The sequence below is a fragment of the Hemitrygon akajei genome, chromosome 8 (genome assembly GCF_048418815.1).
Source record: "Hemitrygon akajei chromosome 8, sHemAka1.3, whole genome shotgun sequence".
Lineage (NCBI taxonomy): Eukaryota > Metazoa > Chordata > Chondrichthyes > Myliobatiformes > Dasyatidae > Hemitrygon > Hemitrygon akajei.
In genome coordinates this window covers 166,751,969-166,779,807 of record NC_133131.1, presented here as the reverse complement: position 1 = coordinate 166,779,807, position 27,839 = coordinate 166,751,969, and the positions used below count along the sequence as shown (strand labels likewise).

The 27,839-nt window shown below is 38.9% G+C and overlaps 1 protein-coding gene across 7 annotated transcripts in view; it reads left to right on the top strand.

Annotated features, from left to right (window-relative positions):
* nktr (natural killer cell triggering receptor) overlaps positions 1-27,839 on the top strand; it is a 243,430-nt gene that overhangs the window by 130,200 nt on the left and 85,391 nt on the right. For all 7 annotated transcript variants that reach the window (XM_073055021.1, XM_073055020.1, XM_073055018.1 and 4 more), the window contains 3 exons: positions 3,005-3,112; positions 5,327-5,371; positions 6,109-6,196. In XM_073055021.1, coding sequence (XP_072911122.1) covers positions 3,005-3,112; positions 5,327-5,371; positions 6,109-6,196 — 241 coding nt within the window. The remainder of the gene's footprint in view (positions 1-3,004; positions 3,113-5,326; positions 5,372-6,108; positions 6,197-27,839) is intronic.

Below are 27,839 nucleotides of genomic sequence, written 5' to 3'. Positions count from 1 at the left end.
GACAACAGTTGGCGTTTAGAAGCTGTCAGTCCTGAAAGTAAGGTGTTCAGAAAACAAGCACACAGGAACTACAAAAACAACAATTTTCAAATAAAATTTAAAAAAAGTCTGCAGGCAGTTTTGTTGAAATAATGTTTAATGTTTTTTCCCTTTAAAAGTAATATCAACTAATGTATGTTTTCAACTTTTTCTCTTTTTGATTATGAATTTGGTCCACTTTTGTACCTTTGGTGAGGCTTGGGGAAGGGAAGGGTTGTTTGTCTGTGGGATTTCAGCTGGGAGCAGGAATCTGTATCCTCTAGTTTAACGAGCTTCGCTAGCCAGCATCATTGATAGTCACTGTGGCTCGATGGGAAGTATGCTTTGCTTACTGGGATTTGGTGTCTGCTATCATTTTACTTTGTCTGCCCCTCAGTAATTGCTGCCCTACTATAGATTAGGACTTAGAAAATGGCATCATTAGGTAGAGAGAACTAATGGTTCACTCCTCATCCTCTATGATGCTGTTGGCTTTCTGCTGTAACAGGTGTTTGAAGGAAGTTTTAATCTTTTTAATTAAGTTGTGTACATTGAAGCAATACATTTTAGCAACATTCTCGCAGTTGTATGGGAAGTCGCCAATACCCAGATCACAGTGAAGATAACAGTCTTACCTTCTTTCCCTAATTGTTTTGACAATTTTTATATTCATTGTTCCACTTGAGGTTCAAGTTTAATTGTTATGCAAGTGTTTTGCTGGGTACTGTACTGGAAGCATCCCTGTTACTGTAGACTCAGAAGCTATGTTGATTTGTTGGGTTGTCCCTTTACTAACAAGAGGGGGCATAGTTTTAAGGTGATTGGAGAAATGTAAGGGGGCTATGTCAGAGGTAGGTTTTTTTTAAGAATGATGTGCTCATGGAACGTGCTGCCAGGCATGGTGGGAGAGGCAGATAATGGTGGGAGGGGCAATTAAGAGACTCTTGGATAGGCACATGGATAAAAGAAAAATGAAGGCTATGTGGGAGGGAAGGGTTACGTTGATCTTGGAATAGGTTAAAAGGTCGGCACAACATCATGGCCATCATGGGTCCGTCCATACTGTGCTATTATGTTCTTCTGCCATTCTCAATTTTGGACAACAAATTTTATCATTGGGTCAGGAAAGCTGCAAGTGATTACAATGACTGGGAACCTCTCTGCAAATGTTTTTCAAAAGATTGAACACATCTTTCTTAACATCAGTGTGTTCCAGCATATTAGCTTGTTCTATGCTGACCTCACATTCATCTAGTTCCCTCTCACTGTTGAATATTGAAGTATTCATTAAGGACTTCCCCTACCTCCTCTGACTCTAAGCGCGTTTCCTCTTTTATGTCTGATCAGTCCTACCCTCCCGTTCATGTTGTGTGGAATGACTTGGGATTTTCCTTAATCCTACTTGCCAATGCTTTTTTGGGTACCCTTCTAGCTCTCCTAACTCCTTACTGGTTCATTTTAACATGCATTCTGTGTGAATAGCTTCTTTGGAGTTGAGAATAATGAGGGGATGATCTTATTGAAGACTTTTAGATGTTTGTGGTAGATGTCAGTGTTTCTACAGATGGGCGAATCTCATTCAAGGGCACATGGCTACAAGATTAAGAGATGATCGTTTCCGACTGGTATGAGCTTCTCACAAAGAATGATAGATCTGTATTGTTCTCTACCCCTGAGGATTGTGGGGGCTAGATTATTGGTGGTATTTCAAGAGGAAGTGGATAACGGTTTTTGAAGGATGAGGGAATTGAGAAGAGGAGGTTAGGACTGTGGCAGATAACCTGTAAATCATATCGAGGTATGGGGCAGGTTTAAGGAGCTAGTGATACACTTCTATCTTCTTGTGCTGTATTCTTATGCATGGCATCTCCTCCCACTTTAAAGATCATTAGTGAGGACTGCATCTTGAGTCGTGGGACGGAATGGAGACAAAACTGAAGGGCAGAAGGGAAGGGATACCATGCAAATTGTCCATCGTGATTGTCACATGGGAGAATGGTGCAGGGCACAAGTGGCCAAAGCTGAAGGAGAGAATAGTTGGCAGTGCTTACAGTGTTAAGAACACTTTGGAAGTAAGGATTTCGAAGAAATCATAAACTCAAGAGATTCTGAAGATGCTGAAAATTTTGAGCAACGCACACGATGCTGGAGGAACTCAACAAGTCAGGTGGCATCTGTGGAGGGGAATAAACCATGGATATCTCAGGCTGGAACCCTTTATCAGGACAGACATGCTGCCATTACTCCTGATAAAGGTCTCGGCCTGAAACATTGATTGTTTATTCCTCTCTGTAGATGCTGCCTGACTTGCTGAGTTACTTCAACATTTAGTGTGTGTTGCTTTTGAAGAAATTGTTTGGCTGTTGTAAGAGTATGGTGGTGGGTGTTAGCAATAGTATGTTTTGATATTGATCATTTCTCTTTGAGTTTTATTATAATTAACTGTTAATGCTTGCATTGAAGAGCAACTATTTTCTTCTCCTTTTCTCAGCCTCTGTAAGTCACTGGTTTTCAAACTGGGATCCCCCGACTCTGGTATGTCTGTTGGATGAGGGCATCAGAATTCTGTCTATCTGGACCCAAGAACTCCATTTTTTAATTTAATAGTATATAATTTCTGCAGTAGTAAACAGTGCTATAAAGTTTTTTTTTAAAACTGATAATTCCTGCAGTCATATTGCACATTCTTCTATTGTGTAGCTAACAGTATCTTCTGGAAGCTGAGGGAAGGGATCCCCTGAGTATGTCAGTACTTGCAGGTAAGTGCCCCCAAAAGTTCGAGAAAACTCTGAGAATATGATCGTACTTGCAAGAGGGTCTCAGGAGACCGGCGATATTTGCAGGAAATCCTGTTTCTTTTTACATTTTCAGGGATTTCACCAGACCACAAAAGCGTTTGAAAACTAGTGTGATCAGGTGTCCTTCCCTATAGCATGTTTGTATGTATTCCATTTTGTATGTGCTAAGATTGTTTTATCTCTTACAGGTGAAAAAGGATTAGGAAAAAAAACTCGAAAGCAACTTTGTTATAAGGGCTCCACTTTCCATCGTATTGTGAAAGAGTTTATGATCCAAGGTGGTGACTTCAGTGAAGGTGGGAAAGATGTATTTGTCTAGTTGATGTAGTGTCGAGATAATTAACTGATGTAGCCTGTTGTTATAATTTCATCCAAGAGGTTTTGCAATTTATTTTAGTTGTTTATGACTGAAATACTTGATATCTAAAGTTGGTATACTTCTCCCACAGACTTGTTTTTAATTGTCACTTGGCCTTGATCTGGAGTCATAGAACACCACAGCACAGAAACAGTCCCTTTGGGCCATCTGGTTGGTGCTGAATGATTAATCTGCCTAGTCCCTTGACCTGCACATGGACCATAGTCTTCCTATAAAAATTTCTTGTAAATGTTGAAATCGAACTTGCATTCATCACTTTTGCTGGCAGCTCATTGCACACTCCCACCAGCCTCTGAGTGAAGTCTTCCCTCAGGTGCCCCTTAAACATTTCATCTTTCACCCTTAACCCATGACTTCTACTTCTCATCTCACCCAACCTCAGTCGAAAAAGCCTGTTTGCATTTACCCTATCTATACCCCTCATAATTTTGCATACCTCTATCAAATCTCACATCAATTTTCTACACTGTAGGAAACTAAGCTTCCTAAATATGTCATTGACCTGCTCTGTTCCCATGCAGAAAATTCCTTGAAGGATAGATCCAATTAATCTCGCTTTGCTCAACTTCTGCAACTGTCTATTTTTTTTTCAAGCCTTTTGAAAATTATTATTAAAGATGTTGGAAGTCGGTTCAAGTGATGGGGTACAGAACATTTACCTTGCATTCTAAAATAAACTGATGTAGTGGGGTTTTGACCCAAAACATTAAAAATTCCTGACAAAATTAAAAATTAAAAAAACAATTAATTAAAAAAATTAAAAATTAATTTAAAAATTTAAAATTCCTTCATCAATCCTGACGAAGGGTCTCGGCCCAAACCGTCAACAGTGTTTCTCCTTATAGATGCTGCCTGGCCTGCTGTGTTCTACCAGCATTTTGTGTGTGTTGTTTGAATTTCCAGCATCTGCAGATTTCCTCGTTTGCTCATTAAAAATTCCTCCCTCCTCTTCCCCACGGACGCTACCCCTCCCACTAAGTTCCTCCAGCAAATTGTTTATAACTCCAGATTTCAGTGTTTGCAGTCTTGTGCGTCTTTAAAAAAAAAACTGTTCCCTCATTAAACTTCTGCCTCTTTTGCAACTTAAAGAGTGTTTTCTGTTCACTGGACCTTTTTTGTTTTTCCTTATACACACCTCTCTTTAACCCCTCGATTTTGAACAATAACATTCATTCTCCAGTTAACTTCCTGAGTGCTCGAAGGACAATCTCAACTTCTCCGGTGTCTTCACATATTTGATAACCCTTGGTTATGGTAGCATTTTTTAAAAATCATCATTCATTAAAGATTAGCTTTATTTTGAATGTACATTGAAACATGCAGTGAAATACATGGCTGACACCTCATCTGATTTCTGAAAGTTTAGGATAGCATTGTTCTGTTTTTATTTCCATATCCCTCAACAGAGTTAGAGAATCTATATGCTTTGTTAAAAGACTTTTGGCTTTAATCTTTTATTTTGTTTATGTATATACAACAACAATTCATTGAGGGATATGAATAAAAGCACAGAAGTGCTATCCTTGCTTTACAAATCATTCTATTTTGTGGTCTGCTATAGTTTCATTTTGTTCTTGAGTACAAGGCCTTAAATCTTGTCACAGCGAATGGCGACATTTTTGAACAAGGTTTATTTTTCTACTAACCTGGAACATTGACAAGGGGTGGAGGTTTGAAGATGAATGTCTTTTTGTTTCATCTTCTTTCATTTGGCTTTATTTGAATGTTTTCTCTCTGTTGAGATGAAGTGGAAGATATATTTTCTACTGGCAATAAGAATTGAATATTCCTTTAGAAAAGAAACTGGGGTCTAGCACTCCTTGAAAGTATATCTGTAGTTTTGTTCATTGGATGTCTCTTCAATTGTCTTTAGTCCTACTGGAGTTGGGAGAAACAACACCTGGACGGTTTCTTATATCTAAATAACAAAATAGTGAAAATATCTAAATAACACGAGGGAGTACTGAAAGTGAAGATCTTTCACTAAACAGCAGTCAAGTGGTGAACATTATATCAGATACAAAGGGCATTGGCTACAAAATCAACTTCTACCTGGATATGTCTGTTTTCTTAATAGTATGGAAACATTTGATGTAATGCCTAGTGTTACTTATGTGCCTGTGGTTCTTAGGTAATGGACGAGGAGGAGAATCTATTTATGGCGGATACTTCGAAGGTAGAGACATCTTTTTTTTTGAATTTCATTACAAAACCCAAATTAATCTCTCAGTTTACTAAATAAGAGTCCTTCTAGCAATAAGTGATTAGCATTGCTTTTAACTCCCTCATCTGTTGCATGTAGCTAGTGCTTGAAATGTTGCATGCACAAATAGATGCATGAATTTGGGCTAATTGTTTCTTAGCGTGTTCACTATTATCTACAAAAAAAAAGTGAATTAAAAGGTAAATTTTTTATGCAGTAAGCTCGCAACTTGCAGCATGGAGGTTAGGCAATTTATTCATGAGAAAACCTATCATCCTGCCTAAAACTTTCAACATATTCTTTTATTTATAGAGAATGTGATCTTTTGCAAAATGAAAAGGTAAGAAAAAACAGCTAAGTAACACAATTAAAACACACTTCCTTGCACCCTCCCCAGCAAGTACCATTATTGGCAGTGAGTCGGTGGAATATATGGTCCAGTTTTCTTTATTGCTTGCAAACTTTAAACAAGACACAGACACACCTACCCAGACATGCACAAAGACACCCAGAGCATTTAGTGTTGTAGCTTTAGTACTGGTAATGTAAAACGACTTGAACTTTGTGTTCCTCCTTGACATATTACTTTAGTGTAAAGCTGTGGTAAGGCCTAAAGCTAGGCTGCTACTCTGTTGTTGGTGCAGTTGGCAAATAGACTACAGTTCCTCTGTGGTGTCTGAAAGCTGACCAACTATTCCTTTCTTGAACAGATGAGAATTTTATGCTCAAACATGACAGGGAGTTCCTGTTGTCAATGGCAAACAGAGGAAGAGATACCAATGGCTCTCAGTTCTTCATGTGAGTATGACTCCTTGTTATCTTACCTGTTTCATATAGTGAAGTGCCATTCATTAGAAAGATGATTATCCACAGACATCAATGCCTGCAGATGTTGAGCGGTTTGCATTTTTATTACATCGAATCCTTTCATTTGGACAGAGTAAAGTTTTCCAGTTTTGCATTCCATTCATTTGCCATAGAACTATAGAGCATCTTAGCACAGAAACAGGCCCTTCAGCCCATCCGGTCCATGCTGAACCATTATTCTGGCTAGTCCCATGGAATATTAGATTCATGGAGCATTAAGAACTTTTCTGCCCTTATCACTCTGCAGTTCTGCAAAACAAGAAGCTAGCAAGTAGTCTCCCTTTCCTTATTCAGCCCAGATCTTTAGGAATTATCCAGTTAACCACATTCTGCCCACCCGCCCTCCCACCAACTAGGTGTAACCATTTTTGAGTGGTGGAAGGGGAAAATTCATGATGACGGGATTCCCTATTTAACTACAACTGTGTATTTTTGTCCTATCACAACTTGGAAGAGTAGGATTGTAACAATGGATCCTATAAGTTCTGTATACAAGAAAATAGCATTTATGTTGGTATTAAAACAGTGTGCTGCAAAGAATTTTAGGCATTTGTCTGATAAGCAAGCCCAATAGCACAGGAAATTGCTGAAGAATTACTTACCATTACCCCTATTGGGGTATAGGCCACCAACAGTAGCTCATCAAAGTTCTCTGTCCTGGGCCAGTTTCCACATTGTCTCCAGTTATAGCAGATTTTCTTGGAGTATCCTTCCTCTCCCAGGGATGAGGTCTTCGGAGCTTCTTCTGGCATTTCTGGAGCACTGGATTTTAAAGGATGGGATTGCTAGTCCCATATCGTGTCCTCCTCCTCACAGCCGGGCTTGGGATCATCCATGGCAGAGTTGCTGAAGAGTTAACTGTAGACTTATCACAGGCAATTCTCAAGGATTAAAAAAAATACCCAGACCTTTTTCATTATCTTTGTCTCCCTTTAACATTTCATTTCTCTTTATTTACATGATGTGCCTATGCAGTACCATCTCTCAGCACTTACAACTTCTCTAATGAGCTGTGACAATATGATCACTCCATTGAGTGAATGAGCACATTCAGTGAATGCACTCGAAGCATTCCTTAGGAAGATGCACTACCTGCTCTCCCATTGTTCAGAAGTTTAAGCTCCTGAGAGGGGAGCCTGTTTGCTTATGTAATGATCATCAGAATCAGTTTTACTGTATTATCATGAGGTAGTGTTCATGGGTTCATTGTCCATTCAGAAATTTGAAGGCAGAGGGGAAGGAGCTGTTCTTAAAATGTTGGGTGTATGTCATCAGGCTGGTGGTAGTAATGAGAAGAAGGAATGTCCTGGGTGTCAGAAGTCCGTAATGATGGATGGCGCCTTTTTGAGGCATCGTCTTTTGAAGTTGTCCTCAATGGTGGGGAAGTACTGTCTGTGAGATGGAGCTTGCTGAGTTTGCAACCCTCTACAGCTTTTTCCAGTCTTGTATAGTGGCCCGTCATACCAGACGGTGATGCAACTAGTTAGAATGCGCTCCACAGTACAGCTGTAAAAATTTTCCAGAGTCCTTGATTACGTACCAAATCACCTCAAACTCACAATGAAATGTAGCCGCTGGCAAGCCTTTTTCGTAATTAATTGGGTCCAGGATGGATTTTCAGAGATGAACAGCCAGGAATTTAAAACAGTTCACCCTTTCCACTGCTGACCCCTCAATGAGGACTGGTGTGTGTTCCCTTGTCTTCCCCTTCCTGAAGTCAATAATCAGTCCTTTAATAATTTACAGTTTCAGTCCCAGTCCTGTACTTCACTGCATGAGTTTCGGCTACTTGTTTTTTGTTTTTGCAGTATATTTTTGTCAGTCCTACCTGACTAAGATCAGCAACGTGCAATGATTAAGTGCCCTTAATGTTGTAAAGCATTAATGTTCTTAACAAGATGCCTATCATTAAAAGTCTGACAGTAGATAATAACAAAGTAGAACATAAGGGATCCTCTTTATAAAAAGAGGCTCTTTTTATTCTTTATAAAAATAAAGAGGCTGGAGAAAATCCTTGAAAGTAAAGTTTTGGTGGTGATATGGGTACCACCGCTGTAACAATGGAAAAGGGGTTGAGGAACAATTTCTTAGACACAAGAGATTCTGTAAATATTGGAAATCTTGAGCAATAAGCATACACAAAATATTGGAGGGATTCAACAAGTCAGATAGCATCTGTGGAAGAGAGTAAACAGTCAAATGTTTGGGTCGAGGCTCTTCACTAGGAGTCATGAAGCTCTGATGAAGGGAGTTGCCCCAAAACGTTGACTGTTTATTCCCCTCCTTAGAGGCCGTCTTCACTTGCTGAGTTCTTAGTCAGTGGTACAACTGGGAAAGATTGCACAGGGGAGGGAATAAAAGAACTTGAACAAGGACATAGCATATTAAATGATGCAATTACAGACCAGAACCAAAGGGATCTGTGTACAGCTTTTTGATGCAGATAATTACAAGTTTGTTTCCAGTGGCAAGGCATCGCATGGAATGATACTGGGCTCAATTTTGTGTTGAGTTTTAAGCTTCCTATTCTAAGCTAATAGTTCCATGCCAGAAGTAGCTTGTTAATCTCAGAGGTTCACATTCTGTTTTTGTAAGCCATCCCTTGTTATCCTTGCAACTTTGTTCATTCATCTAAAAATAACGTGCTTTAATAGGAATTACCGTATATTCCAGAGTATAAGCCGCCACCCCCCGCCCCTTTTCAATGTTAAAAAAGTGACCTTTTTCATGTTACCTTTGTATAAACCAACCCCTTTTGTAGAGGTTTTTGATTTAACCAGAAAAGATCACAAGATCTCACATGCCGGTATTCAGCTTTGCCTGATCCAGACCCTTGAAATTTTGTGAACCAGTACCTGCTAAGAAAACAGGCCTACACATTGTAGAGCATTATAGGCGAATTCTTAATAAATAAATCAGGGAGATAAATTTTGGATTAGGTTTCCAATGGAAATGAATCCTCTGCTATATAACCCCCATGAAACCATCTAGAGCCCATCGCAATCTCGTTAAAACATAACATGGGGTGGCAGGATCAGTACGTATACTCAGTATTGAGTTTGTGACCACCATGTACAAAAGATTAAAACAAATGCGATGTGATGCTGGCTTCAAGCTGAAGGTTGTTGATTTTGCTAAAGGAACGAATAATTCTGCAGCTGCTAAGAAGTTTAGTGTAAACAAGAGAGAGTGAGAGAGTGGAGAAGAGCAGAGGAGACGCTGAGGGAAATGCCAAAGACTAAATGTGCAAACCGTGGGAAAACATGCCAGTGGCCAGAACTGGAAGAAAAAGTTTTAGAGTGCGTGAATCACCAGCTGGATCGTCTGGATACATTGTTACCAGAGAAATGATTCGAGTTCAAGCGTTGAAATGGGACGAAAAACACAGTGAGGTCAGCGAAAATTTCAAAGCTACGCGAAGTTGGTGCACCCGATTTATGATTAGACATGGTCTTGTGTTGAGACAAAAAACAAAAATTGCTCAGAGAATTCCCGCGGGGTGTAGTTTATGTTCAAGAACGCTGCTGGATGGACGAAGCAGGTTACTTGAAGTGGGTTAAAGAGGTGTGACGTCGACGTCCCGAAAGTGTCAGGAAGGAAAAGTTGCTACTTGTCTGGGACAGGTTCAAAGCGCACTTGTCAGGTGAGACAAAAGCTGCACTGAAAGCTGAAAATATGGACATTGCAGTCATCCCCGGTGGTTTGACGTCCGTGCTCCAGTCACGAGATGTGAGTTTAAACAAACCAAAGAATTCATGCGTCGATAGTGGAACCAATTTGACCCAAAAACAGCAAATAAATACGACCTGTCTTCCATGTATTCATTTTTCCAAAGTTGGCATCCTCTGTATAAGCCGACCCCTAATTTTAGGACCAAAATTTAGAGCCAGATTCTCGGCTCATACACCGGAATTTACGGTAGCTAATTGTGTTTCTTGTGACTTTAGAGATAAATTTACAGTTTGTAATTTTTTTAGGAATCCTGAGCATCAGGCATAGTCAATCATTAAATATATTCAAAACTGTGCTGCAAAAGTAGATCTGATAGGAAATCGGGGATGTGAGTGTGCTACAGGGAACTGGAGTTAGTTAACCTATTAAATCAAGTTGAGTTTATTGTCATGTTGCAATGAAAACTCACTTGCAGCAGCATCACAGGGAGATATCATCATGTAAGCAACATTCACAAGATCATAAGCATAGTTTTTTCAAGAGAGCACAATTGGAACAAAAAAAGGTATTTTTAGTGCAGTGATAAGTGTTGCTAAACTGTAGTAATTGGGGTTTGGGCCAGTCATCCAACACAGCTTCTGATGTGTCCTTATAAAGCTAATATCCGCTTAGCAATATGTTTGTTGAATAAGAAACACAGTATTGTGATCGCATCCCATCCATTCCTGTAATTCTATACATCCAGTTTTGCTTTGAAAAGAGCCGATGGAGTAGAGCTAATTACAGGTAATTTCAGTTTATCTTCAGCATCCCAGCGTTATAGGTCATGGGTATTTATGCACTAGCATGGGAAACCACTAGCTCAACCTATCCTGCATAGTTTTTATTTGGTGTGGTGATTAGCTGGATGCCTTACCATCATGGTAGGCTCTTGCCAATAATGTGCAGATAATAATTAGAGTTTACTCATACAACAACCTATGTGGAGATACTGACTTAATAGGTTTAAACTGGGAATTTTTAATTTCGTTATCCTATGTTCTGTGCTTTTTATCAACCTCTTAGATTTATATTTGTCACCTTTGTGCAATTGGACCCACCGACTTACTGGTATTTCCCTTATTTTCACTGTTTGGAAATCTTGATGTATCTTGGGACTGACTTAATCTCCTCATGGAAATTTAAGATATTTTTCCTAATTTTAGGTCAGTTTTACTGTGTGTGTCAGCTAAATCTAGATGTAATTAAATTTTATCAACCAATGATTTAGAACTTGCAATGCATGTTCTGAAGGTCCTTTCAGGACATTTATATTGATAAATGATATCAATATGATGTCAGCTCCATTTATATTGCTGTCCTAAGCACTGTCCCCTTCAATAGTTGCAACAAAGCAATTAATTTTTCAGAATTACTTAATAAATGATGCTGCAAATGTTTCTGCTTCAATTAGAATTACAATGCATTATTTAATTACAGTTCATCAAACCTTAAAGTTTTGAATTGCTCACAAAATGAACAAGAAAATAATTTACGTTCACTCTTTGAAGGGTGATTTTGAACATTGTAGCAGTGCTGTTCCTCAGAAAACTGGGCCCTCTGAAATTAGCAAGGAAAGAACCTTGGTCCATTGAGTTAACTATGTGATCATGACTCCAGCCATTCATAAACTGCTTGGAAAAGGAAAAGAAGTGAAAAAGCGTTGCGGTTATTAAGGGTGTAAATAACATTCTCAGGTGATGATGACATGAACAAAATGTAATATATCTTTCAGTCAGAATCGAGGGATAATCTCATTTGTGGCCAGAACCTTGCACAAAGAAAAATGGTTATTTTGTTGGAAGTGCTTCAGCCTTGGATGTTACTGCAGGACTTGCTCAGGGAAGAGTACTCAGTCTGCCATTTTCATCTGCCACATTAATGCTTTCCTTTCTCTAAGCTCAGAATCTAAGCTCTCCCTTGATTGCTTGTTGTTCAATTCCATTTGCACCTCCTCAGACAGTGCCCGCTTGCAGCATGGCCAAGGGTCATAACACAAATAGTTCCTTTGACTCACCATATCTATAACAGCCATCAAGTATTTTTTTATATATATCCTATTTACCGGCACTTGGTCTGTAACCTCCCATGCCTTGACAATTCAACTAGTTGTTTAGATATTTAATATGGCTCACTGTCTCTGTCTCCAGCAGTCATACACTGTATGTCTGATCATTTTCAGCCCTTAACTTGTCAGTGAGGCAAACCTGACTATGATATAAGTCTAAGGGCACTGCATCTACCTGCTGATCCAACTTCTCTAATTGTATAGGGCCTTGTGAGTTTTGTTGTTTACATTATTTCATTTCTTGTAGGAACATTGTCGTTTGGCCCCCACACTTCTAGCTCCTGAAAACTCTGCAACTGTAAGATGGTCTGTTGCTCTGTTGAGCAGACTAGGAAGAGGAATTGGTGTGGAGTTAGGTAGAATTTATAAGCTCAAAGTCAATTGTCTTGTCATATGCACAAGTGCCATGAAAAACTTACAGTACCATCACAGGCACAACACCAAAACTGCTGTCAACTGGTCTATACCAGTGTTTGTGTTCTTTAAACATCCTCCCTCCCTTTAACATAATCCTTTGTATCTGTCTACAATGTGTACTACTTGATATTCTTGTGAAATATACACATCACCTGAAAAGCTTGCTTTGCTTTGCCCCATTTGACACAGATATCCTTAGCAATTTGCAATTTACCAGTGAAAATAATCATAAAAATGAGAAAAGATATTTTTTCTCCAGTGAGATGAGTTTGATGCATGCCCACCATCTCCATTATTAGTGTTTGGCTATATCCATTCTTTGTTGGGTTTGAACAATATCACTTTTAACATCTTTCTTGTTCAAATGAGATGAATGGCACCCCACTATACTTTATTTCACGTCTGTTCTGCCAAGGTAGGTTCTTTTGTCATATGCATTTGAACTCATTTGCATTTTCCTTATTTTACTTGTTATAGAAATTATGTAGGCCCAGGTATTGTTTAGTTTTCATTAAGGCAAATAAATTTCATTTTTCAGACTTAAATAAAAACAGAAGCTAATCTCCAAGGGCTCTAAAATTTCCATATCCTGTTGCCTGTAGTCGATGGGATCTGCTTTTGAGTTAATAATGGTAGAGATGTATTACTTTATAATGCCAGAGGCCTCAGTTCTACAAAGGAAAGAAATATTATCAAATTATTAGTGTGCATTATTTAAATCTATTAGTCATATATTATCTTATGTTGCGGGGGGAATGAACTGCAGTTCTTTTGGGTTTTCAAAAAGGTATTGCAAGTAATTTGGTCTCAAGCAAGTGTATTCAGTTGTGAAGTTACATAACTTGTTCAGTTCAAGTTTTATCCCTGAATGAACTAGTATGGATTTATATTCTGGAAGTTGCACACGGTGAGCTGAATACCATTCACAAATACTATCAACATTGACCTATAGTTGATTAACTTAAAAGAGTGAACTATTAAAAGTTGTTTCTCTCTTCCCCCCGCCCCCAATTCACTTACCACAGAACAGAGTACTGTATACTAGATTTAACCTGTCACATTTATTGGCGTGCCCGGAGTTGTACAATCAGTGGGGGTTAGTTTATCGAAAAGGTACTGATAAGAATAAAGAATTAGAAGCATGGACTTGTACAGCAAGATTCTCCTGTATCTTACCTGCCAAGGATATCTCCCCTTTGTACCCTCCCAATTCCCTTCCTGAGTGCTATCCTACATCCCTTGTACTCCACAAAGGACTCGCTTGATCCTAACTGCCTATACGTGAATGTATCTCCTGTCAGTCAGGGGTCCCTAATCCTTGCTCTTCGCTCTAACAGAAATACGCTGACCCTGAAAATTCCTATCTAATTTTTTTTTAAACTCCCACTTGTCACATGTCTCCCTACCTACTAACAGCCTCTCCAGATCAACTTTAGCAAGTTCGTGTTTAATGCCATCATAATTAGTCCTGCTCCAATTTTGGACTTTATCTTATGGACCACTCCTGTCTTGTTCTATGACCATTTTAAAAGTAGAAGAATCATGGTCACTATTCCCAAAGTGCTCCCCCATTGACACTTCAGTCACTTGCCCAGCCTCATTTCCTAAATGAAGGTAGAGTGTTGCATGAGAAAGCTTTCTTGGACATAGCTTTCCATCTAGTTCTTTAGTACTACCAGTCTTGCCCTCCTCCTACATTCTTATTCTGGTTTCTTCCTCTTTCCCTTGCAGTCCTGATGAAGGGTCCTCAGCTGCTGCCTGAGCTGCTGAGTTTCTTTAGTATTTTGTGTGTGTTTCATTCCCAGTCAATGTTAGGGAAGTTGCAGTGCCTATATTTTAAAAAAGTATTCATCCCCCATGGAAGTTTTCATGTTTTATTGTTTTACAACATTGAATCACAGTGGATTTAATTTGGCTTTTTTGACACTGATCAACAGAACAGGACAGCCTGACTTGCTGAGTTCCTCCAGCATTTTGTGTGTTGCTTGACAGCAACATTATAGGCATATTTGAGCCACCTTTCATGAGGCAACTCCTTTTTTTCATTTAGATTCATGTGACATCAATAAAAGATGCTTAACCCATTTGAATTTCAAAAAGATCATAAAATATATGTGTAGAATTGGGCCATTTAGACCATCAAGTCTACTCAGCATTCGGTCATGGCTGATTTATTATCCCACTCAATCCCATTCTCCTGTCTTTTCCTCATAACCTTTGATACCCTGACTAATCAAGAACCTATCGATCTCTGATTTAAATATTCCAATGACTTGGCCTCCACAGCCAGCTGTAGCAGTGAATTCCACAGACTTGCCACTCTCCAGCCCAAAAAAAATTTCCACCTCATCTCTGGTCTAAATGGACGTACCTATATTCAGAGGCTGTGCCCTCTGGTCATAGACTTTCCCGCTATTGGAAACATCTTCCCCACATCCAGTATTCATTAGGTTTCAATGAGGTCCCATCTCTTCCCCCTCCCTCATTCTTCTAAACTTCAGCGAGTACAGACCCAGAGCCATTAAATGCTCCTCATATGTTAATACTTTAATATCTGGGATCATTCTCGTGAACCTTCTCTGGACTTCTTCCAAAGCCAGCAAATCCTTTCTTCCATAAGGGACCCAAAACTGTTCACAATACTCCAAGTGAAGTCTGTCCGATGCCTTATAAAGCCTCAGCATTACATCCTTGCTTTTACTTTTCATCCCAGAACATTGAGTTATACCTGCTATTCACGGTAGACAATGAGGTCAAGGCTCAACATTTGTTTCACAGCACATTTCCAAACCAGTTTAAAAGTTTGGATGGGTAAGAATCCTATACAAGACAGTGCAAAAGAATTTGAGAATTTGTTTGCAAGTCTTGAATGAAATACAAGCTTTAATAAAGCTTTTAAAAATAAAACTTTAATAATGTAGAAAGATAATATATTTTTAACATATAGCTGCTTTTCATTGCTAGTATGCAATGAAATATTTGAATGCTCAGCTTGACTCTTGGATAGTCTAAGTAGATAGGTTGGAAGGATGGGCAAATAACTCAAATAAGTGCAGTCTGAAGCCTATCAGACAGACATATTATTGATCCCGAGGGAAATTGGGTTTCGTTACAGTTGCACCAACCAAGAATAGTGTAGAAATATAGCAATATAAAACCATAAATAATTAAATAATAATAAGTAAATGATGCCAAGTGGAAATTAGTCCAGGACCAGCCTATTGGCTCAGGGTGTCTTGACACTCCGAGGGAGGAACATTGAATATTGAATATCCAAACATTGAAAAGGATTAAAAGAGTGATACAGCAAAAAGTGTTGAAAAAATAATGAATCCTAAACAGATCTGTTAGAATTAGATTACAATGGAAGTACAGGTTAAGTACCCTTTATCCAAAAACATCCAAAATCCAAAATTTTTTGAGTTGTTGACCTGACGCTACAAATGGAAAATTCCACAAGGCTCTGGGAAGGTTCCCAGGCAATGTGCAGGTCTCTGCACCCCGTAGACAGTTCTGAAAAGTTACCTTTGCATATGTTATGAACAGATGTTAATTATAGCTATAAAAACACTATGAAGTGAAAATGAAGATATCCATCATGCATTGAAATAATGGATTCATCAGCACTGGAGTGAACATATGCTACTTAATGATATGCTGGTCATGAAACAAGCAAAGATCAATCAGAACGGACTGAAAATTAAAGGTAATTGTGAATATTCAGCAGACTTGTTGCTGAAATTTAAGAAAAGGCTCAGCATTAAATTTTTAAAGTTCTGCTGATCACAAAGTAGAAGAGAAATTCAATAAGTTTGCAAAGGTTGTCGCTGATAAAAATCTAACAGCAGAACAAGTCTACAGTGTTGATTGTTTTATACCTTACCTTAAAAGTAAAATACAAATACTGTAACCTTTTAATCAAAACAATGCATCATAGGTGTAGATTGAGAGACTGCCATTATATTAATGGTATGTAATAATTTTTCCTGCTAAGTACACATGTCTGGTGAATAAGTGTAAGACAAAGACTGCTTACCGATAGCACATAAATTCAGAGTTGGAAATGATGGTGATCCCAAGCTATCTCATTAGGTATTCCAAAATCCGAAACATTTCCAGCCTCAAACATTTTGGATAAAGGGTACTCAACCTGTATAAATTTTAAATAAGTGAAGGGAAACCATCATGGAAATGGTTCTAATTTCAGTAGCAGTAAAAGACTTTTCAGAATTACAAGGCCTTGGATCAATAACATTTATATAGTTGAGGCAGTGGAGTTATTGGTTAAGATTAGGCAAGTTGTAATGACAGTAGCTGTTTTATGTTGCACTTTCCAATAGTTCTGAAGCTGAATTTATTTAAGAAGCCAGTCACAATAACACTGAATAGCTGATTAATTATAAATAAAATGTTTCTTCAGCAGCAGGAATTGAAAGAATTCATTCACTTGCTCTTAACCTTATCCTCCATGAACATCAAAGCATTCATACTCTCACGGCAGTACCAGGTAGATTTGTATGCTGAAGAAGACCTATCCTTAAGGTCCCCCCTCCCCCTGTTTTAAACACTAATCACAAAAATCTACTGAACTTCAGTACCCATCAGCTTACATCTGGGAGCTATAGTTGAAATATATTACTGAGTCTGAATGATCTGTTTTCTCAATGTGATCATTCAAGTGTCTTTCCTTGTATCCCTGGGAGAAGTCTAGCTTGTCCCTACCATTTCACTTCATCGCTAATTATTTCAAAGTGGTTGAAGATGATAAAAATTGTCTTGTTTCTCTGAGACATTTTGTTAAACCTTTGCATCGCTCTCTTTAATGTAAAGAGTTTGGGTTGCATGCAGTTGAAAGCCCTTTTGTCTTTCTCAGCTGAAATTTCTCCAAGCTTAAATAAGTGGAATTGGAAATGGAGGAAATTGTTCTAAATTAAGACTCAAGTGTATTGCACCCTGAAAAATTACTGAGCTGTGCAGTGTAAATAGACCATAGCTAACTTGTGCTACACGTTTTTTGGTCTTTCTCCCCAGATTGGTCTTTAATCTTCCTTCCATTTTCTAAGTTTTCTTTTGTGATACTCTACGTATTGATGTTATTCTAAGCACCTGTTTCCTTAAGTTTGGCACAAGCCCTAACGATAAACATTGGCTGCCTACTTCAGAATGAAAGTTGTTGCAGCCATCATCTCATATGTATTAGTAAGAGCTACCAGTTTATTATTTGCATTAATTTCATTTGGGACTTTCCATAGTGCTGAATATAGAAGTTAGTAACGTGTCACATGCATCTTATTTTGTTAGAAACCAGTACAATATAGTGTAGAATAATCAAACCCAAGTCTAATGTCTTGAGATGCTGTTCGTTTCACCACCCCTATTTCAGCTGTCGTCATTACACCATCTCCTAAAAACGATTTCTAGTAATGCTCTAGCCAAATATAATTCATCCAACAATAGCAGTTGTGAGCAAAGGTCAGACTAGAATTCCAATCTGTGTAATGCAGGTACTCAGCTGAACTATCTAATGTCAATGGTGGGAACACTTTTATAAGCAAAAATCCAAGTTGAGTTAAACCTGCAATAATGAAACTGAAGTAGAACATCAAATTCAGAGTGGTTATTGAAGGAAAGTTAATCAATCTTCAATCTATTGATTAAACTAATGGAGGAAATTAGGAATAGAGCTCTAGTTGTGTTTAGAGCAATGACAAAGTAGCATATAAGTGAACACCAATAATATTTAAAGATCACCAGAGTGCCTGGTTTGGAGTGGATAAGGAAATTGTTTTCTGTGCTAGATTGTAGGCTGCGGAAAGACCTGATAGGCATATATAATATTAGGAGAAATGTACATAAGATAGATAGTTGGAGTCCTTTTCGCTAGGTGGAAGTCAATAATAGTGTATAGGTTTAAGTTTAAAGAAGTAAATTTCAAAGGAGTTTATGAGTTGGTACAGTTGTGTTTGGAATATTGTGTCCATTTTGGTCTCCTTGCTATAGAAATGATGCTATTAAGATTCTACACCAAAATTGGGTGTGTAGTGGACAGTGAGGAAGGCTATCATGGCTTGCAGAGGGATTTGCATCAGCTGGAAAAATGGGCTGGAAAATGGCAGATGGAATTTAAGGCAGACAACTGCAAGGTTGTGCACGTTGGTAGGACCAACTAAGTTACACAGTGAACGGTAAGGCACTGAGGAGTGCGGTAGAATAAAGTAATCTAGGAATATAGGTACATAATTTGATGAAAGTGGCGTTACAAGTAGCTTTTGGCACATTAGCCTTCATAAATCAATGTATTGTGTACAGGAGATGAAATGTTATGTTGAAGTTGCATAAGACATAGGTGAGGCCTAATTTGGAGTATTGTGTGCAGTTTTGGTCACCTATCTACAGGAAAGATGTTAGCAAGATTGAAAGACCTCAGAGAAAATATACAAGGATATTCTGGGTATGGAGGACCTAAGTTATGGGGAAATATTGAATAGGTTAGGACTGTATTCTATAGAGCATAAAAGATTGAGAGGAGATTTGATAGAGATATACAAAACTGTGGGGTATAGATAGGGCAAATTCAAGGAGGCATTTTCCACTGAAGTTGGATGGGACTACACCTAGGGGTCATGGGTTAAGGGTGAAAGGTGAAATGTTTAAGGGAAACTTCTTCACTCACTGTCATGAGAGTGTGGAATGAGCTGCCAGCACAAGTGGTCTCATGCAAACTTGATTTCAACGTTTAAGGGAAGTTTGGATAGGTACATGAATAGTAGGGATATGAAGGGCTGTGGTCCAGGTGCAGGTCATTGGGACTAGGCTGTTTAAATGGTTCAGCATGCTAGATTGACCTAAAGGCATGTTTCTGTGCTGTACTCTGACTCTAAGGGTGCAGAAATAAAAATTACAAGGATACTGCCAGTACTCAAGAGTATTGAGTTCCAGAAAGTTTTTGACTAGGCTAGGGCTTTGTTCATTGAAGTGCAGGAGAATAAGTAGTGATCATGAGGGACATGGGGTGAATGCACACATTTCTTTCCCAGGGTTGCAGATTCAAGAACTAAAGGGCATGGGTTTAAAGGGGAGAGGTTTATAAAACCTGAGGAGCAACTCTTCCATTCAAAGGGAGGTCCATAAATACAGTGAACTGTCAGAGGATGTGGTTGGGGCAGGTAAATCAACATTTGAAGATATTTGGGCAGGTGCATGGGTAGAAAAGATTTAGAGGAATATGGATGAAATGTAGGCAAATGAAACTAGCTTTACTGGACATTTGGTCAGCACCACCCTTTTCCTCCATCTTTTAATACTGGCTATATCCCCTCTTTTCAGTCCAGAAGAATTCTCTATCTGAAACATCGACTGTCTATTTCCATCCATAGGTAGTTCCTGACCTCCTGAATCCCTCCTAATGCTCCAAATTCCTTCATCAGCAGTCTTGTAGCCTCATCATTGTATCTTTTTGCCATAAATTTCAAGTTACACTAATATCTACTATACAGCACTCTGACAAACGCTCTATAAACAGCCTCTTTTAAACCCCTTTTAAGCCTCAGTACTATGTCAAATTATGAGTACCACAATTAGCTAATGATAGAAAGATCTTGGAGTAGGTGCAGAAGGCACTTGCAGGAATGGCTGTAGAGTGAGGGAGATCAATTGTGCAGTGAGATTACAGAACCTATGTTTGTTATTCCTATAGTAAAGTTAAGACATTGGATAAAAAGTTTTGACAATGGAAATGAATAAAGTTTTTTTGTCTGTAATGGGGATGGAGTATTGACCAGTTTTGAGAGAAATCTGAGGAGTGTTATTATGAACAATTATTTTCTGAGTATGCAGATTCAATTGTAAGATTTAAGAGTTAGATATTTACAGGAAAGGAAGACCCATTGCAAGGCTGTATTTCCAGAGTGAGTGGGTAAGTAATTAGATAACAATAATGAAAAGCCACATAGCCACAAAGGGCTGAATGGACTTCATCTGTATGCTTCATCCAATGCTGCTATCTCAGAATCAGAATCAGATTAAAACACCGGCATATGTCGTGAAATTTGTTTTGCAGCAGCAGTACAATGCAATACATAATTTTTAAAAACTCATGTTAAAATAAATATATATTTTTTAAAAAGCTGTGTAAAAAGAGAGAAAAACAAACAAGGTGGTGTACATGGATTCGTTGTCCATTCATATATCCGATGATGGAAGGATGATGGTAGCATTGAGAAGAGGGCATGTCTTGGGTGATGGGGGTCCTTAATGATGGATGCCACCTTTGTTTTTTGAACTATCGCTTTTTGAAGATGTCCTCCTTGCTGGGGAGGCTAGTGCCTATGATGGAGCTGGCTCGGAAATCTTTAAGTTTTGGCAAATGTACGAGGCCCTGTGATTGTAAGATTACAGTGACTTGCTGGCGGCTTAGAAACCGATTGGACAGATAATTTAAATGCTTTATCGTACAGAACAAATCAACAGGGACATATGTTCTGTGGTGGTCCCCATTGATTTCCCTGCACCAATGAGATATCACAGGCAAAAATGGAAAAATGTCAGTGTTTAGCTTATCTTAGATCTGAGTATAATTCTAAACTGTTGGGAAACTTATTAACGGCTGCAAATTCATAACTATTGTCCTGACAGGTTTGCTAAAGATCACTTGCTATTGTGATTAATGCTTTTTATCCATCATAGATATGGGGATTCTTATTCCTACATTGTTATATTCTTCATGCAGTTTTATTTATTGGATGTCAAAAATCGGAAGTATTTTAGTAAAGGGGTACAATCATTCAATTCATTGTGCCTATGTTTATGTTGCAGGCATAACTGTACTTTGCACCAGGAATCTTAATTTGCCTTTAGTCTCGCAAAAAAACAATAGTTCATAGCTAAAAGGAGTATTGTTAGACAAAGATACTAAACTCTATATAAACTGACACTGACCTCGGAAGTAATGAACTTATTATCCTGTGATTTCTGTGACACACATATACAATAATATACAATAACATAATATGTCCATCCCCTCATTAATCTTCATTAGAATTCCCTGAGATAGTGACTTGCAGTGGTTAGGTCCCATGCAGCAGCTGAAGTTAATGGAACACTAGAAGTATTGTGATATGCACCAAACGAGACATTACTTAATTCTGGTTTACTGCACTGGTTTTTATACCGTTGGGCATGCAGGCTCTCTAAGTGGAGGATCTGATCTACTTAAATTTGTTTATTGTAAGCTTTTGTTCTGAAGCAGCTACAAGTTATTACAGATACATTTTGTAAAATGCTACTGGGTTGTCACAGTATGATATCCATGACAAATCCCATTATTTTCACCTTCCGTAAAGAGCTTGGTTTTCTTTCCTCAAGTTACAGTGACTTTAATAAGATTGTTTCTGGGTTAGTGTATCCTAGTTCTCTCAAAACCTTGTTTTATTCTTGAAAAACAAATCCCCGTCCTTGTGAAATAATATGAATTGCTGATTGTTACTCACCGTGACAGAGTTCAAAATACTTACTTTTTTCCATCCTTTCAAAACTTGATTACTTTTGATTAAATTAACTATAAGGTATGCACACAGTGGCCACTTTGTTAGGTACACTTGTACACCTGCTTGTTAATGCAAATATCTAATCAGCCATCATGTGGCAGCAACTCAATCATAAAAGCACGAAGTCGTGTTCAAGAGGTTCCGTTGTTGTTCAGACCAAACATCAGAATGGGGAAGAAACATGATTTAAGTGACTTCAACCGTGGAATTATTGTTGGTGCCAGATGGGATGGTTTGAGTATCTCAAACTACTGATCTCCTGGGATTTTCACACACAACAGTCCCTAGAGTTTACAGCAGCAGTTCTGTGGGCAGAAATGGCTTGTTAATAAGAGAGGTCATAGGAGAATAGCCAGACTGGTTCAAGCTGACAGGAAGGCAACAGTAGCTCAAGTAATAACACATTAATTACAGTAGAATGCACAACGTGTCGAACCTTCAAGTGAATGGCTACAGCAGCCCAAGACCATGAACCTTATTAGGAACAGGAAATACCTAATAAAGTGGCCACCGAGTACATTTTATGTCATTATTGTATTAAAAGATGTTTATGCTCCTTTCCCACTTTTCCAGAGAGGGACATCATGTATCAATATAGAACTTTAACTTCAGTAGTGAGGGGAAGTTTAAGCATTAGTTTAATCTCCCAAGCCCTACTGTATCAATGTTATTACTTGGAACTACTTTGCCTATGATATTTGCAATTTGAGTTAGAATTGTAGTTGTACCAAGCCATCAATGTAGTCATTTGATAGAGAGTGAAAAGTAGAAGAATAATGCCACTGCTATGGGTATAAACTATAGGTGAAAGCTTCTTTTGGTTAGATTAATGAGGGCATTTAGAGAGAGAGAGAGAGATCCATGGAGAAAGGAACATGAAAGCTATAAAAAGGGAACAATGAATGAGCACACAAGCAAAGGAATGGGTAATCTGCCAAATACAGAACAATAGGGAATGCCCAGCTAGTCAGGCCATGCCAATAGAGAAACTTGCTAATTTAGTGGATAGCTACATTAGAAGGTATGGTACTAAGCCACTCACACAGGAGTGACCTATGGATCAGTATTGACAGCATTAAAGACAAGAAATGGACCGGGGAAAAGGAAACGATCTTGTGTTTACTTCTTATGACATTGTCAATGCATTTACATGACTATCACCAAAAGTTACTGGAAATTGATCCTGTTGTACTTAACATGGTCAAGGAGCTACCCAGTTGTACATCTGAGGAAATGACCACTTAAGTGACTTGGTGGACTATGTCCATGGAGATGCCTCTTAGCATGAGCCGTCATTCAGTCATACATAGAGCAATACAGCACGGATTCGGGCCCCTCAGCCCAACTAGTCCGTGATGACCACAGTTTTCAGTCCAAATTTCCTCTGTCCCATATCCTTCCAAGCCCCACCCCTCCACGTACCTATCTTAGTTCTTCTTAAATGATACCATTATACCTACCACAGTCACTTTCTCTTGCAGCTTATTCCATGTATTCATCACCCTCTGGGAAAAAATTGCTTCTTGGGTCACTTTCCCCTCTCTCACTAAATCTTTGCCCCATTAATATGGACTCTCCTACCCTGGCAGGGAAGTCCAAAACTAGGATTTCCCAAAAGAATAAAAGTTAGAAAACTGTGTGCACAGTCACTGACTTCAGGGGTTAAAAATTGTTCCAACATCAATCCATTTAATTTCTTGCTTAGTATGCTAATCAGTTGTCGCTGAACAATATAACTTGATCCTAACTTGGAGCTGAAAACCACCCATTACCTAAGGTCCTTTGCAGCTCAATAGTTAAAACTGATGAGTTTCAGCTTCTGCTGAGATGGGGTTAACTGCTCCCCAAGCAATTCATCATTAAGAACACTGATCAAATAGAGAGGAAGAAGTTACCCATGTTGACTTTATGCCTCTGTGAATCGGCAGTACACTGCCAAGAACGGTTTTTGCAGCTCCCAAGATGCTTCCCATAATGGCCTGCCTTCAGACTGATTGTTTTTGTTGCCGCCGCATTCCATCATGCATCTGCATTGAGCGTCAGTAAGGAGGGTCCTGTAAATGGATTGAGCGATCATAAAATATTCAATTCCTTCAACTAATGCCAATCTCCAAAGGACTTACCGAGAAGAGATAAAAGAAATATTGTTTGATTGCCCTTTGCAAAGATCTTATTTGTTATCTTCAATTCCAATATTATCTAAAGTAACAAGTAGCTACCTTGATTCAAAATATTGCATAACTTTCTAGATTGTATTTTTGAAGATTTTGTCTTGGGACTTGTGCAAATAATTCATTGTACTTGGCCAAAATAGACCCAAAATCTAACCAAAATCCAACATGTTCAGGATCCAAATCCTCTTAACTGTATTGGGTATAAAAGAACTAGGATAAAGAAAAGCCCAGTTAGTCCATCAATGCTGATTATTCCTTATACACCACAACAATGAGTGCCTTGAATTCTTTTGTCATCAGTCTTGTTGGCCAATTATTAGAGACTTATTTTAAAGGCTGCATTATTATCTCCATTTATACCTGTGATGCCCCTTGTGCTTGAACTTTTGATCATGGTGATTGTATTTCTGGAAACTAAGTTTGTTATCTGGAAGACCCAAGGACAAACTTCCTACGTCAGTAGCTTACAGTGGATATACAAGAGAAAATCTGCAGATGCTGGAAATTAAGCAACACAAACAAAATGCTGAAGGAACTCAGCAGGCTAGGCAGCATCTGTGGAAAAGAATAGAGTCAAATTTTCATCGGGACTGGAGGAAAAAAAGATGAGTAGGAGTTAGAAGGTGGGGGAGGGAAGGAAGAAACACAAGGTGATGGGTGAAACTGGGGGGGGGAGAGTAAAGAGCTGAGAAGTAGATTGGTGAAAGAGATACAGGGCTGGAGAAGGGGGAATCTGATAGGAAAGGAGAGATGGCCATGAAAGAAAGAAAAGGGGTTGAGCACCAGAAGGAGGTGATGGGCAGGTAAGGAGATGTTGCGAGAGAAGGGAAAGGAGATGGTATATCGGTGGGACCCGAGGTAGATTGGGAGACTGCTTCGCCAAGCACTTGTGCTCAGTCTGCCAGAAAAAGCAGGTCACCCATTTTTTTTAATCACAAATTTTTATTGCAACACCAACAAATTACATTCAATACAAGCAGTTGCCAATTACATTTTGACTGTTTAACCCAGCTCCCAACCCTCATCCCCACCCCCTCTTCACCCCTCTCTGTCCCCCCACACCCCTTTCCCCTCCACCAACCAACTGAATAATAGTGCATACACAGACAGAGCATTCCTATTTTATCAGAAGATCTTTTAAGGTAGATATCAAATTTGTCCACATTAAGATTGTGTTTGGTCGTGCATCATTTACTCTTGCTGATGATAACTCCAGGTAAGAAATGTCCAAGAAGCTCTGAAGCCAGTGAGTACTTGAAACATCATGAGGAGGTTTCCAACGCTGGACTACAATCTTCTTAGCTGCAATCAGGCCTGCCAGCCAGATTTTCCGTGTTTTTTCCATAAGGGAAAGGTGGGAGTCATCATTGAGAAGATGTACAATAGGGTCCATTGGTAATTATACCCCCCTTAGTTCTGTAAGAGTACTGATAACCTTCCCCCACAAACCAAAAACCCCGGACATTCCCATACAACATGTATAAAAGAGCCAATGGTTCCGTGGGGGCAGAATGAGCAATATGGGCCAGGAACCAGTCCCATTTGATATCTAATTCTCGGTGTTAGATATGCTCTATGACAAAATTTCATGTGTATATACCGATGATTTGGGTTTTTTGAAGCACCGGCAGCATTATCCCAAATCGCATCCCAGTCTATGTCTTGTCCCAATTCAGCTATGTCCCTATCCCTGGCTGTCATTACTGATGTGGGCATATATTCCAGAGGCCACCCATTTTAATTGCACTTCCCATTCCCATTCTGTCATTTCAGTCCATGGCCACCTCTACTGTTGCAATGAAGGCCATGTTCAGGTTGGAGGAGCTGGGTAGCCTCCACCCTGATGGCATGAATGTTGATTTCTCGAACTTCTGGTAATGTCCTTCCCCACCCCACCCCCCCCCCCCCCGGATTCACCACTCCCCTTTCCCATTTCCCCAACTCTCCTTATCTTACCTGCCCATTACCTCCCTTTGATGCTCCTCCCCATTTCTTTCTACCATGGCCTTCTGTCCTCTCCTATCAGATTTCCCTTTCTCCAGCCCTGTGTCTCTTTCACCAATCTACTTCCCAACTCTTAACTTCACCCCTCCACCCTGCCTTCACCGGTTTCACCTATCACCTTGTGTTTCTTCCTCTCCTTCCCCTACCTTCTAACTCCTACTCCTCATCTTTTTTCCCTCCAGTCCTGATGAAGGGTCTCAGCCTGAAACATCGTCTGTACTTTTTTCCATAGATGCTGCCTGGCCTGCTGAGTTCCTCCAGCATTTTGAGTTGATATACTGAGCTAAGTTTCTATCTTTATTACTGAAAACTTCTCTCCATTTGATTTTAAGACGAGCCATTAACACATCTTTTGATGATCAGCCACTATATTAATGAAGCATGGAATCTAATCACATGATTTCTGATCAAAAAGTCTCTTCAGCACATTTTAATTCAGTCATCCAGTAAGATCAATGTAATTCTATGCTTTAAATACAAAAAGAATTTCTCCTCAGAACAAACCTGAGACACTAACTTGCAGCCATAGGTTAAGGCAATCTTTTACTCCATTGGAGAGTAAATATCTAAAATATCTAAATATATATTTTTAAAAGATTATCTTCATTTGTCACGTGCACCACAATATACAATTAAATGCAACATTTGTGTCAACAGCCAACATAGTTCAAGGATGTGCTGGGATCAGCCAGCAAGTGCTGCCATGCTACTGGCACCAATATAGCAAGGCCACAATTTACTATCCCTAACCCCTGTGTCTTTGAAATGTGGGAGATCACTGGAGCACCCAGAGGAACCCCATGCAGCTATGAGGGAAACATACAAGCTCCTTACAGTCAGTAGTGGGAACTGAAGCCCATTCACTAGCTATTATTCCACCCATGTTGTCAGCTGTCTTCATTCTAACTCAAGGAAGGATATAAGGATTTTGTTCCTTTTCTCACCTCAGTCGAAGTTGAACTTTCATATCGCTATTGCAGTGCCTTTCTTCATTTGCATCATCTATTGCTGAGCCTCTGAATCTTTTCATAGAGACTAGCTTTATTAAAGATCATGATTTTCACTGTAATTTTGAAGCCAAGTATGGACGATGTTAAATTCTTGCTCTGATAATTTTGTTTAAAACTGAGAACACTATGTATGTCACTTGGATTCTAAGCTCCCTATGGGAATGAACCTTAATTATGGTTATTGTTCGTTTTTGGGCCACATGTCATAATGAATTTGAACAATTACAGTAAGTATACTTTGCTACTTTTGTTCATTGGCTGCAGAAATATCTCAACCCCCAACAATAATCATGTTTTCTTTGGTAAAGTGAATTAAATTAAATGTGGAGATTTAAGTGTGTTAGTAAATTCTGTGTGTAATGTCAAATTAAAAGATGTTGAATTGTAAGGATCAGTTATTTTACTCATTCTGTTGCGTTCAAGAAGATGCTGTGCATCTGGCAATTCCTTTTGGCAATTTAATGTATTATCAACCTTCATTTGTAATTCAGTTGTAATCAGATGTTTCTGTTGCAAGGAGTGGTCAGATTATTCACCAATCTTGCACATGACTGCTTTTTCCTTTTCTGATTGGTGTTTAGTGGGGCATATCTGTAGTTACATTTCCACCAGTGCCAGCAGCCTTATGTGATGGTCCTGGGTTTG